The sequence below is a fragment of the Protopterus annectens genome, chromosome 11.part0 (assembly GCF_019279795.1).
Source record: "Protopterus annectens isolate FY-2018-M chromosome 11.part0, PAN1.0, whole genome shotgun sequence".
Lineage (NCBI taxonomy): Eukaryota > Metazoa > Chordata > Ceratodontiformes > Protopteridae > Protopterus > Protopterus annectens.
In genome coordinates, this window is record NC_056745.1 from 337,899,280 (window position 1) to 337,913,959 (window position 14,680).

The following is a 14,680-nucleotide window of genomic DNA, read 5'->3' on the forward strand; positions in this document are numbered from 1 at the left end:
TATGCAGTCTTTATTTGATAAAATGATGAATTTTAAAAGTATTTCTGGTTTAATATTCAATGAAGAAAAAACTAAAATACTACCTATATATACACGAAAAAATACTCTCATTGGTGATTTTACTAAATATGTACCCAACTCAGGTCAGATAACTTATTTAGGTATAATACTATCTAAAGATATTAAATCTATTATATATAATAACTATAATACCTGTTTTCTTAATATACAAAATCTTTTAATACCTGGAATAATATGTTTTTACTATGGAGGAGAGACTTACAATTATTAAAATGATAATATTCCCCAAGATTTTATACTTAATACAATCAATAATACTTTCACCTACAAAAATAACTATCAAGAAACTGAATACACTAATGTTAAATTTCTTATGGGCACCTAATAGACCTAGGATTGCATTAAAGAAACATACTAATAGCTGGGCTCAAGGGGGTATTTCTTTTCCAGACTTTAATTTATATATTATCTCTTCTATTATAAAAGTTATTACTTTATTAATAGATCGGTCATATGTCACAACTTGGAAAGATTATTGGGAGCTAATTAGTATGCACTTCATGAAAATCTCCTTAACACATAAAAATATGATTATAAATAACTCCATGTTGTGGTTGCTAAAGGAATTTTGTACTTCACCTATTACACCTAAACATATGGTCTGTTACCCATTAAATATTATTATTAGTTATCGTAACTTTATATTCATGCACCCTAAGTATAGGGAATGGAATTTTATTGTATTCCTATAATTTATACTCAGGGTATGCTTATGTCATCTACTTCTGAAGGAGCTCATTTAGCTATAGATAATAATCTAAAGTACTGGTATCAGCTGATATCTGATAATAAAGTTAAAAATCTAGATTTCTTAAAACAAGAATTTGATCTAAGAGAAACTTGCTGGTTAGAGGTTCAGATCTTTAGACAACATCTCATTGATAGAATAGATCTAATGTCTATAACAGTTAAAGAATCTATTCCAAAACTGATTGATTACTTGATAATAAATTTACAGCATAAAGTTTCTGATAAAGGTAAACTTTCATATATACATAAAATTATCAGACAAGAAACTTTTACAATGTAGATTCATACTGGAATTATTTCACCTCTATTAATGGGGACCCACCAACTCAACAAGATAAACAATATATATTGGAATCTGCTTATAGAACTACATCTTCCATTGTCTGGAGACTTTATACATGGAAATTTTTACATAGATCTTTTTATACACCTTTGATGATGAATAAAATTAATAATAAAGATAATCTATGTAAGAGATGTAATGTAGAAATTAATGCTGACTGGGCTCATATGTTTTATGACTGTATGAAGTTGAAAGAATACTGGAAGTCAATTAATGAATTTTTGCAGGCTCTTTTACAGATAATTTCATTATTTCTAAGTCTCTTATATTATTCAACACACCTGTACCTCAATGTGTTAAAAGATTAAGCTTCCCTTGTTATGGTCTATCCTAGCAGTGGCTAGGAAAATAATAACTAGAAATTGGATTTCAGATACACCTCCTTCGTTCAATGAATTTAAAAATGTTATGAATATAATGTGTCATATGGAAATAAGCACAATTAGAATGAGAACAACTAGAAAAACATCACATTTTATTGTATGGGATAATTTACAAAATTTGTTAAAAAAATTCTAATTTCAATAGCACAGTATTTTAGTTTAATTAATTGATCTGATTGTAGTGGATGTCTTTGTAAATACTTTAGTTGTTTTGTTGAATATTATAATAATACCTATTTTTAATTATTTGTATAAAATTGTTATGATATTTCTCTTATATGTTAAAACAATAAACTTGTTTTAAAAAAAAAAAATAAAAAGACTGTGTCAAATAGAAAAGTTTAATGAAGCAAAGATTTCGAGATAAAATATATTTCAATGCTAGCAACTATACTGAAAACGGTCACCTTTTTATATCCCAAATAAAAGAAATACACCAATCAAATGCAGCCACAGATAATTGATTAATTAAACAATAATTGGCATTTATATGCAGACAGATCTTTTCTTCAATACAGGTTTAATACTGTTTCATTAATTCCAGAATATGCATCTGCATGGAAATAATTAATCCATTTGTATTCTATATTCTCGTATTTAACACAATGTGTCCCCCTAAGATTTTTACTTATAGTACTAATGACCCTGAAATCAAAACTGTGTCCTTATTAATGGCATGTTTAGCTAAGGTGTTACAATCTACCTTCCTGCATTTATCAGAGAGGTGTTCAGCTATTCTTTCTTTCAACATTCTGTTAGTCTTGCCAATGTAAAATGAAGGGCATTTGTCACAGGTAGCTAAATAGACAACTTTCTTCATCTTACATGTAGCAAATGTATAAAAATGAAATACTTTCTTAGTAACAGGATGTTAATACAGAAGAGGTAATAAGAGATCTGGGGACCCAGGTAGATAGTAATCTCTCCTTTGACAATCGTATTGCCAAAGTAGTTAAGAAATTCTTCTATGTGACCCATCTAATTACTAAAGGGTTCATATCTAGAAATAAAGAGGTTATAGTGCCCATCTACCTGTCACTCATCAGACCCACCATAGAGTACAATGCCCCATTTCGGATGTACCTCACAAGACACTTCCAACAGCTGGAGAGACCACAAAAGTACCTCACCAAGAGGATTACTGGCCTCAAACATATGTCTTATGCAGCCCGACTGAAAAAGCTCCGTCTGTACTCAGTGGCATATTGCTTACTCAGAGGTGATCTCTGCCTGACTTACAGAGCCATGTCCAACTCAGAATTGATGGACATGATCAACCTAAAGAAATCCAAGTCACTGCGAGCTACACACTCTAGTGAGCTAAACCTCGCCACAGCAATAAATAGAACATGCTGGAGGGATAGATTCCTGTCACAGAGACTCCCCATGCTTTGGAACAAAATTCCAAACTACATTAGGCAGAGCCCCTCACTAACACTCTTCAAGAGAAACCTTGATGAGTGGATGGGTAACAGAAAATACACCCCTGGGATCACTTCATTGGCTCTGCTTGACAGAGGACAGTTAATTAATCAATGGGGCAGCGGAAGCCAACACACTCTGGCTAGGCTTATAAATGCCCTCGGGCAGATAGCCTAGTACCTACCTATGATCATATGAACCTATAAATTCAGTACTTCTATTACTATATTTTCAAAATTGACAATCTAAACATAGGACTGTACCCTTAGCAACTATTCTTGATTTAGGTTTCATATGTAAGTCCTTAAAACAAAGTTTTAAATTCCTTCCTCTTTTATACACAAAGCATAGTTGATGCCCTACAATTTCTTTAACACTATTAGATGAACACAAGATAGACCAGTTATGTTTAATAATGTTTCTAAATTGCCTAGTGTGTGTATTATATTTTAAGCAATATATTATTGTAGACTGGGGGCCATTATATATATCTAATAACATCTCATTAGTATTTACTTCAGAAAAAAGAGTCTAGCTACATCGTCCCTTTCAGCAAGAACTTCCTTTTGTCATTTAATAATTTCAAATTATAACCCCTATCATAAAATTCAAAAATATTTCATCAATCTGCTTTATTGATTCATCCAAATTTGTATTAGGCCTACTTGCTCTCAAATTTGGCTACGAATAATGCCATTATGAATATGATAGGGATGCATACTCTTACTGTGTAAGTAACTAGATGTCTGTACTGCCTTTCTTTGAATCCTAGTACCTATATTACTCGCTTGATAAAACACATTAATATCTAAAAAGTTAATTTTAAATAAAAATATATTATTGCACAGGACTAAATCTAATAACAAACAAATGGTTTCTATCTCAGATGCAGGCTTACTAGTGTATTTACAAAGATGTTGCCTAACAGTTTCTATCCCATAGTCATTCAGAATTACAGTGAGGAGAGAATTCACATCAAGAGTGGCAAAAATAAGCTCCCCAGTTATAACATAATTTGAATTCTGTATTAAGCTAGATTGCCATAAATATAGTTGCACAATAATGTCTTGAGTATCTTTAATAAATTGTTTTACAAACAGTAAAGATGATTTTAAAGAATTTTCCAAATATATAGATATAAATTATGTAACCCATCCTGACCCTGAGACAATTGTCTCATAGGAGATGTAGTAATATTTTGTGAATTCTATGCAATCCATAAATAACTGGAACAACAGGAAAGGAGACATCCATAAATCTATAATAATCAAGTGATATTGAATTAGAGAGTTGCAAGTCATACAAATGAGCTTTACATCTATAAATCATCTGCTATACAAATATATAATCCACAACATGAAACGTATCAGTATCACATAATAATTGCAGCATACTATCATTATACATTGCTCTATCCATTATTACAACAGCGCCCCCCTTGTCAGTCTGTTTATTTATAATGTCATTTGTAGCCTGCAGTTGTTGGAGAACTAGCATTTCATCTTTAGAGAGGTTGTCATATCTATCATAACCATCATTATCAAAAAGATCATAAAGATGTTTTCAAACATAGTTTGAAATGCAGTGACTAGGGGTTGGCTACTAGGTATGACACATCTCTTTTCTTTACACTTAGAACTGGTAACTGATACATTTTCTTTAAATAAAGTTTTCAGGTTCAATTCACTATCAAACAAAAGCAACTCTGTTAATGCTTGATTTATGTCACCACGATTTGAAGGTATAAAATTAAGACCTTTACTAAAAACATTGTACATTGAAGAAGTTAAAACAAATGAAGACAGATTTAAAACACCATTAATTATTTTTGGGTGTGCATTATTATATTCTACCGCACTACAGAGTCCAAGTTCCCACTCTCCAGTCAGCTTCTGGTATTTGGTCCCTAAAGTGTTTTCTGTGCATGCATGTTCCAAGCTGCCACTTTCTCTGGCATTTGATCTCCCCTTCTTTCTGGAATACAATGGTAGTAGCAGAAGAATTTGTGCACCTATCATTCCTTCTAACACCATCGACAATTCAGTGGTAACTCTGACTTCCTGACATGCAGTTGTTCTCTCCACTTGCAAAACTGAGACTGGGCCAATAATATCAAAGTTATACATGGAGGAACCTCTCTCACTGGTGCGCTCATGGGTCAGTCTCCCAGCTGAGAAAAATTCATTCATTAAAATCATATAATTGTGGCTTCATTTTAGATTTAATTCTTACCATTTCTACAATACATCTGAATAAGTATTAACATAAGTGGGCATTTTGGTAATATGAAGACTTAGCAAAAGCGCTTACTCTCTATACTAATAAAATTTGTGTCCTGTGCTATACGGCTCGATATTTTGTTTTATTTTAATATTTGGATTTATACTGATATCGAGCCTTTGTCCACATACTCTGCTTTGTTTCTTCTTGTGATACTTGGCTGTGGCTTGGCTGTGGAGGATAGCAAAAGGACGGAATGTAGAGCCAAATTACAATCCAGTTAACAGGTCTACAACATCACAATTTGATCATATGAACAGGATTTTAAGTAATGCTCCTAATCCTCTCTTTGATTTAGTAATGGGGCAAGGAGATGCTAATGGCACTGTAAATGAAGATATGCAGAATTCCTTCAATAGATGAGTGAGGGAATTGGAGAACAAATTGTACAACTTTAAATGGCTTCAACGGCAGAGGTTTTACCTTGAAGCCGCAATGCATCACAAGATAGTTCCCAGGGGGCTGACAGTTTTGAATATGCCCACCTATGGGAATACCTACCCAGAACTTTTACAACAATGGCAGGTACTTAATTTAAAGTTAAGTATGGACTATATGAAATTATTAATTGAGTTTTTTCTGCCACAAGAAAAAGAGTTGCTGACTGAAATCAGGGACCTGCAGCTCTGATATAAGGTCTCTTAAAACTGGCCTGTTTAGGAAACCTAGTAGGAAGAATAATCTCCTACATAAAAGTAGTATGTACCCGAGACATATGCTTAGAAATGTTATTAGAGGACAGACCATGAGGATGATGAGATTGCATAATGATGATAACAATGTCAACCTTAGAAATTCTGTTTTACAGTCTGTTTATTTCTGACTTCCTTTTTTGCTCCTGTTTTTTGTATTGTTGGAACTCTGCAGGGTAATGACCAGTGACCAGTGATTTTTTGCATATTTTTAGTTGCAAACCTTATACATCAAAAGCCATATTGACATAGTTGTAGTTGTAAACATTATACATCACTTATAATCTATCCAGTCATTGTCAGTCAAACATTACACAGCTCATTCAAATTCTGCCTTCTTTTAAGCCACGTTCCTCCTCTGCATGTATTGTTCTCACAAGTCCCATTTTTTCCTATGTAATTTGTTCCTACCCTTTTGTAAAGATCCCAGTTCCAGTTGTTTTATCTCTGTTACTATATTCACTACTTCTAGTAAAGTTGGTTTAGACTTTGATTTCCATTTTCTAGTAATTGCTTTTCTGGCAGCCACCAGAATTAGACTCAGCAAAACCTTAGTATGTCTAGGCGATTGCAATTCTGTATCATAGCTCACAAAAGCATTTCCATAGTTAAACCAATTTGCTCACCCAGTATCTCTGACAGAGCAGTCTGCGGGGAATCTTTAAAGTCTGCCAACTCATTACACTCCCAGAAAATATGTTCCCAGTTACCTCTTTCTTCCCCATCATACCTCCAACATTTGCAATCTACCTGAGGAAAAATTCTTTGAAGTCTACTTGGGGTATAAAAATACCTATGTAAACACTTCCAAGCAAAGATTCTAAATCTTCTAGACTTTGTTGCATATTTTGGAGACATACATATAACCCCCATTGTTTCTTTGTGAATTGCGTATCCAGTCTCTCTTCCCAATATTTTCTAACCTCCTCTGTCCATTTCTTTTTCTTCTTCTTTTCTTACCATGAATTCCCTTTGATTGTTGACATTTCCTTCCCCTGTTCATCTGTTATCACTTTCTTTGCAATTTTCTTAACAGTCTCGGAATATGATTTCTTTTTCTGGTAATCTTCTTTTAAAATGGCTTCTGATTTCTTTGACTGGATTTTGACCATAATGTCATTCCTTGAAAGATTGGATTTTGACCATAATTTCACCCCTTGAAAAATCTTTTCCACTCTCTGGCTCACTCTGCAACAACAATTCACCCAAAATATCATCCCACAACCCTCCTGACTAGAGGGTTGTAGTAAAACATCCATCGTTGTTTTGAATATCTGCTTCTAATGAGGCAAACACATTTTGCTGAAACAGCTCCTCTGCATCTTGTAGAGCCTCAAATATTGCACCAGAATTCACCTCTGCACTGTCCGCCGTCTTGGATCTCCCTGAGTACTGATCTCCCAGCCACCACTATGCTAGGATCAAAACAAGCACTCTCCTAATGAGTAGGGGGAGTTCCCAGTGCCCTGCACAAATTTCTCCTTTTGTCAGTATGAATACCATCTCTCGTCTCTCCTAAAAAGAGGTCATCGGCCTATTTTAGATAAACATTGACAGGGTGGCTGGCATAAATATTGACTGCTGCAGTGCTGTTCTGCATACCTCTCAACTGTCCCTCATTTTTGAAGAATGTCTCTAATTCTACCTCATATGTTTGCCATATCCCTTGAAAAACGTTTGATTTTCTAATGAATAATTGGGAATTACAGTCATCTAATAATGCCAGAGATCAGAGTTTCATACTTATTCTTCAGAAAATGCACACTGTTACAAAATCTGTTGTTCTACTAACTTTCTACTTGAAATACAGTAATATTTAAAAAGTATCTCTGGTTCTTGACCTTTCTTCCCCCATTAGTTTTATCTCTCTCCAGAATTCTTGAGTGAATAAATTAAGAGTTATGCTGTTCTATGAAATCATTGCACTATGCAGCTAAATAGTTGCTTGGCAGGAATTTTTCAGAATTTCTGGCATTGTAGTACACATTGGGTACACTGCTTATCTGTAACGGCCTCCCCCATTCTGTGTTGCATGTACATAATTAGAAATACTTAAGAAAGACTGTTTTGAAGCATTACTAAACAATGTTTGTTTTTCTGCTACTCAGATACTTCCTGCTTGCCCTAGCATACCGCTGCTTTCTAAAAAGTACTTGCTGAATATATTCATTTGAAAAGGAAATGGCTTTTGGTGTTTAAACCTTTGAGCTTAGTTTAGTGGCTAGTACTTTAAAATGATTCACATGTTAACAAGAATCTATAGCTTGTGCCCCAGCTCTGTGGCATAGAGGGAAGGAGCCTTGAATGTGATTCAGAAACCCAAGGAAAATTAGTGGCTCAGTCACTGAGGTAGAATGAGCAGGAGTGTTATTTTGTGGCAATCCCATTCTGGAAGGAAGTGGAAGGATTCTTCTTTTTGATGGGGGTATGCTGTAATTGCAACAGAGATTGCATGTAAAAATTTGCCATTAGAGCTTGGGCATGAACTAACTGATGTTACGTGTAGTAATGTGTGTGACCTCAGCACCTTCACCCAGTTATGGTATTAAAAAAAATTTCCCACATACATGACAGCATATATGACACTGTTAGAAATACTGCTCCATGTTCCTTGTCCCTTTCCCAACCCACCTATGGCTGAGGTGGTACCAGCCAGAGGGTGTAATACTGGGGAACTGGGAACCGGGGACACTAAGTTAGGAGCATTTGGCACAGAAAGATGATGGTCATCTGGAAGTAACAATCTGCATATTAAATATATAAATAAGTAATCTGCAGACATTGTAGTGCTCTATTAGAATTTACAAAATAATGAATTTGGGTACAAAAGTCTAACTGAGGCTGCAGAAACTGTTCCAGCAAAGTGTCACGAACATTTATAAAAAGCAGTAGGTCTTGTTTCAAACAGAAGTCAGTTCAAAATGTGCTGTTTAAAAGGCAAAACAGAGGAAATGTGTTTTCTTACTGAGTAAAATTGCAGCTGCATACCCTAAGTTTGTATCTTTGATTCCCTTCTGTATGTGCACGAAATATCTCAAGTTAATGTGGCATTTTCTAAGACGATCTCTTAAAGAAATAGAAAATAAAATATACTGAGTCAGGCAATCCAGAGCATTAGGAATCATTGTTGGGATTCTCTTTTGATGAACTGTAGTTCTGATGTTGAACTTTCTTTTTCAGAATACATACATGGGGTTTTTGGACTACCGAAAGCAGACAGTTCGAGAGCTTGGCATCAGCCCTAGCACTTGCTCATTTAATCCAGGTGTCTTTGTTGCAAACATAACAGAATGGAAGAAACAGCGTATCACAAAGCAGTTAGAAAAATGGATGGAGAAGAATGTGGAGTATGTATTATTTTTTATACATTATCTTCAGCACATAGATATAGGACTACTCAGTTACAATAATTATTTCTTTATTTGGGTAACCAGGAAAAGACTGACCAAGCTCAGAGAGTTCTTTTTTAGTGGATATGTGTGAAGAAAAGCTGCAATATCTATTTAATGTACATTTCAATGATATACACAGACACACAGTAGTATATATGTTTGTTTACAACATAGGTTCATAGGTTTATACATTGTTACTAGGCTAATGGCCACTAGAGTGTTGGGTACGTTGTTATGCCTTATGGGCTGTGATTGAGTAGCACACTGCATTTGTGGGCTTCATTTGGGTTGTGTTGGGGGGTGGAGGTTGCTTACATTTCTGATTTGGAGGTCTTTGTTGCTTGAGCAGATTTTTATTGAGAGCCTCCGTGAATGTAGGTGCGTGTTTTGTGTTTCTATGTGCCTGTTTAGGTGGTGTAGGTTTTGATGGACTATGTGATGAGTGTTGTGTGGTGCAAATGTTTACCTTCTCCTCTTGAATGTCTAGTCCAGTCTTGGGTGAAGAGAGCTTTGCTTCCAGTTTGGCTATATAAGTGCATTTCTCACAGGTTGTAGTGTTGGGTGGTAGGAGGAGAGGGTTGTCTGTGTGCATGAGGCAATTGCTGCATTGCCCCGAGATGCCCAGATTCATCAGGTAGACAGGAGAAAACACTGGAAGCTGACCCTTAGACATGCCTGGATAGGTGCTTATTTATTAAGTACTAAAAACTGTTTTCCTCTAGACAAATGAGGAAAGTTGAGTGCTGTAGTAATTTGTAGCTTATTTAATGTTTACAATGAGTTCTGAACAAGTGCCAAGCTCAAAGAAACAGATCTGAGTGCTAAAACTAAACAACTGGCTAGTTCTAAGGGAAAATTTAAACAGCAGACTTTATGGCACCAGGAATAGTTTAACCCTAGCTAAGCGGCGATGCATAAAGTGTATTTATTTTTTTTTTATATAACAGTAGCAAATGAGCAAACTGATTTAAACAAATTAACCAATTAACAAATAAAAAGCTAAAAACTGAGCCACGTTCCAGCAGCCTTCAATCAGATGAGTTCTAACTGCACACTCCTGCCACTAGGGTGCAGGGGAACCTTCTCCAAAAAAAGATGGTCTGGATTAGTGCTCAAGTTATACAACCAAAGCTAGATTCAGCAGGTCCAAATTTAGTCTATGCTACAGCAAATAAGGCATACCAATTTAGAAAGAAACAGTTCAAATAAGCAGGCACAATAAGCCTTTAACCAGAAATTCCCAGCTTAGAAGGGCAGAATCTACCCTCTCCTCCCACAAGAGTGCAGACCACACCTTCTTAATGTAAAATAACTGGCCCGAAGCCCACATGCTTAAACCAAAATGAATACACTTTTAGAATAACAGACACTAAGCCTTCAATCAGCAACTCCCAACTTAGAAGGATGTAAGCTCCCTGTCCCGCCACAACAGTGCAGACCACAAGCCTTCTTAATATAAAACAACTGGTCTAAAGCCCAAGTGCTTCAACCAAAGGCTTAGAATAACAGTTACAATTTAATCAGGCTACTAACAAGCAGTAATAAATGCAGCAGAATAAACACAATTAAGTACTTTTAAGAACAAGCAGCAAAAGCAAAATAAAGTAATAAAGTAAATACAGTAAAAGCAGATGAATAAAGTGCATTTTTATATAACAATAGAAAACAAGAAAACTGATTTAAACAAATTACCCAATTAACCAGTAAAAAAGCTCAAAACTAAGCCCTGTTCCAGCAGTCTTCCTGCACACGCCTGCCACTAGGGTGCAGGGGAACCTTCTCCAAAATGGATGGCCTGGATTAGTGCTCAAGTTATACAAACAGAGCTAGAGTCAGGATGTCTGAATCTAGTCTGTGCTACGGCAAACAGGGTGCACCAATTTCAGAAAGAAATAGTTCAAATACGCAGGCACAATAAGCCTTTAACCAGAAATTTCCAGCTCAGAAGGGCAGAATCTAGCCTCTCCTCCCACAAGAGTGCAGACCACAAACCTTCTTAATGAAAAATAACTGGCCTGAAGCCCAAGTGCTTTAACCAGAACTAATACACTTTTAGAATAACAGACACTGAGCCTTCAATCAGCAATTCCCAACTTAGAATGATGTAAACTACCTGTCCTGCCACAGCAGTGCAGACTACAAACCTTCTTAATGTAAAACAACTGGTCTAGAGCCCAAATGCCTAAACCAAAAGGCTTAGAATAACAGTTACAATTTAATCAGGCTACTACCAAGCAGTAATAGATGGAGAAGAATAAATACAATTGAGTACTTTTAAGAAGATGCAAAAGCAAAATAAAGTGCAATTTTTTATGTAAAGTAAAATAAAGAGAGGAAGAAGGAGCAGAAGAAAAATTCAAGGTTAAGAACCTAAGTGGGTTGGCCTTCTCAAATGTTCTCTCTATTAAGTAGAGTGAACACCAGACTGGGAGGGGTGTCCCAGATCAAATTTATAGTAGGGGCAGGCAACTGCAAAGCCACCAACTATAACAACACCACAAGAATAGGGTGGGGGAGGGAAACAGTTTCAGGACAGATGAGAAACAGAAAACAATGCCAGAAAATATATAAAACAATTCAGTCAGGCAAAATTAAGACAATGCAGAACTCTGTAAGGTTAAAATGCCAAGAAATATACTTATCAATCAGCAATATATTTCCAGATTGTTTGAGAATCACATACCAGCCAGACACCAGGAGTTTCCAACAGTGTACATATTTCACTGGTCACTCAGTTTCCTTAAAATCTGTTTGCCAGTATTTGGAACCATAATTTTCCTTCTCTCCTGTATTTATATCAACCCTTATTGCACTGTTTTGAATGCCCCCATGGAGGACTACAGTCTGTAATGTCTGCAGTTTTTAGCAGCAAGTCCAAGACTGCCTCTTCTATAATGAGTCATTTCACTAATACTGGAAAAAAAGCTTTGTGCCAAAGAATGCTTTGTCTCCTGTGAAAGCTGTACATGGAAAATTACATTCTGTAGAGTGAAAATTGAAATCAGCAGATACCAGGTCCTCCAGTCTTAATCTTCTAATTCCTTAGACAGCTATTCTCCATAAGTTATTTTACTTCCTATATTTCAGCTTTGATTGGCCAAATGTCTGCCCCCATTTTTTCAAGCCTGTGTAGTTCACCTTTACTATGGAGAACATGCTGGAAGTTAGTAGGTGGGAACTCTCATGACTTAACAGTGGTAGTGATATGAAATATGTTTTATTTTTGTCAAAAGGCATTTGGCAAAACAAAGATATTCAATGATTATCAATAAAGCATGCACTTGTTTCTGCACACAGCCTATAGATGTCTACCCTTGGCTCATTATTCAGTCTGTACTGGGCATGTACCACTCCATGCCTTGTTTTCATTGGTTTGGTCAGTTATATGTTAAGATTTTTTATGCATTTTAAATGTCTGAGTTTTTGGTTAATTGCCACATCACTCATTTTATTATTTATGTACAATTTTGTTTTTCAGGGAAAATTTGTACAGTAGTGCCCTGGGTGGTGGTGTAGCAACACCCCCTATGCTTATAGTGTTCTACAAAAAACATTCAACACTTAACCCTTTGTGGCACATACGACATCTGGGTAAGTCCGAGGAGTCTATTTTATTCCTATATTTTGTGTTGATTTAACATTTCCAACAGTTAACTCATTTATACCTTGTAATGCCACACTTCTTGCAGCCTACTTACATTTTTACAGTCATAAGCATTTTTAGAAAATTAAGTTGAAAAACAGAAGCCAAATATAATATCTTGTGAACAATGAATGCTATTTAAAAAATACACACAGTGATGTTTTACAGTAAGACTGTTCCTTACAAGGATAAAAAACACTGTACTAATATATTAGAATGAAAAACAAATCAGACATGCTTTTTTCTAGAGTTTCTTGAGCAATTATTCATTTCTTGGAAACAATACAGCCTTGATATATACCCTTGAATTCAGAAAGGTGTAGAGTAATGCAGAAGCCTTAGCTTGAAAGGTGACCACATCATATTAAGCCTTTCTGATTTAAAGACCACGCTCCCATGTTCCCCTGATGAGGTTCTTAGTATGGACAGTAGTCTCACAGGTGAAGCCAATGCTAATGCTACAGCTCAGGGAAGTGGATAATGCTAATTAGCCATGTGCTCTAACCCAGAAATATCTTCGGCTACCTATTTGCATGGCTGAGTGCTTCAGAGAATAGCTCAACAGAGTAAAATTTTTACTTAGGAGGAAAAAGTGACCACAGTAAAAATACTGTGGTCATACATTCACTCCTATGGTAGTACTCGTGGTGCAGGTAAGTTCAGAGGCATTGTGGCATGGAATAGTTCTTAGTGTATGGATGTGGCTAATGAATAAGAAAGACACTGGAACCACCACGAAATAAAACAGCAACTGATTTAATTAGTAGAAGAAACGAGCGCTTTCACGCACATCAAACGTGCGCTTCATCAGGTTACAAAGAACATAACTTCTCTCCATCCTTATATACTCTATAAATCACATAGTAATAAAACAATTAAGCAATAAAATCGACCATTAACATATTATATTAACTAAATAGGAAGTCTTGACCAAATTAGGCAATGTTAAAACACTGACATCTAGGTGTCAGTTACTATAAAACACCACAATACAATATGCAGGATGCAAATCTCCAAGACATAAGGGCTTAGTGAGAGTGTGCTATCATGTCTCCACTTCGTTGTATTAAAAGATGTATCCTGATCATAGCTAATGAATATTAAATGTAATCAGTCATTCTGTCACCATGATGAATCACCAGAGAATGCAATATGAAGATGTATAAAAATGCACTAATCCTATATTAAATTATATGTGAAACCCATCCTAAATAAGCTGAAAAGAAAAAGAAAGATGTGAAAGTATGAAGAAAAAGGAGAAAAGGGGAGGAAGGGGGAAGGGGAAGGGGAGAGGGGAAGGGGAAGAGGGGAGGGAGGAAGGGGAAAAAAGGGGGAAGGGAAGGGAAAGGAAAGGAAGTGCAAGGAAGTAAGGAAGTAATAGAATGAAGGGTAAATGGAGAAGAAAGGAAAGAAAAAGAAAAGAAAAAGAAAAGAAAAAGAACTGAAACAATAATAAATATCCTGAGTCAAATGGGGTGACAAATGGCCCCCAACTATTATAGAAGTGCTGGTCTGATGCTGACTGCTGTGTTGAGTCCTGGTTCTATGTGGGCTCTAAGGGACAAGATCCATTTTAGCTCATTGAGCTCAAGGGATCCTGTAGAATCACCTTCTCTTCTATTTGGGTATTGTATCTGTAAAACTCTGAACTTAAAAATATGTTTCAGATGAGTCTGGCAGTGTTTGGCTAAAGG

General features: G+C 35.7%; 1 protein-coding gene across 1 annotated transcript in view; it reads left to right on the plus strand.

Annotated features, from left to right (window-relative positions):
- GLT8D2 (glycosyltransferase 8 domain containing 2) overlaps positions 1 to 14,680 on the plus strand; it is a 185,786-nt gene that overhangs the window by 137,435 nt on the left and 33,671 nt on the right. The window contains exons 8-9 of the mRNA XM_044087837.1: positions 9,132 to 9,298; positions 12,822 to 12,934. Of these exons, the coding sequence (XP_043943772.1) occupies positions 9,132 to 9,298; positions 12,822 to 12,934 (280 nt within the window). The remainder of the gene's footprint in view (positions 1 to 9,131; positions 9,299 to 12,821; positions 12,935 to 14,680) is intronic.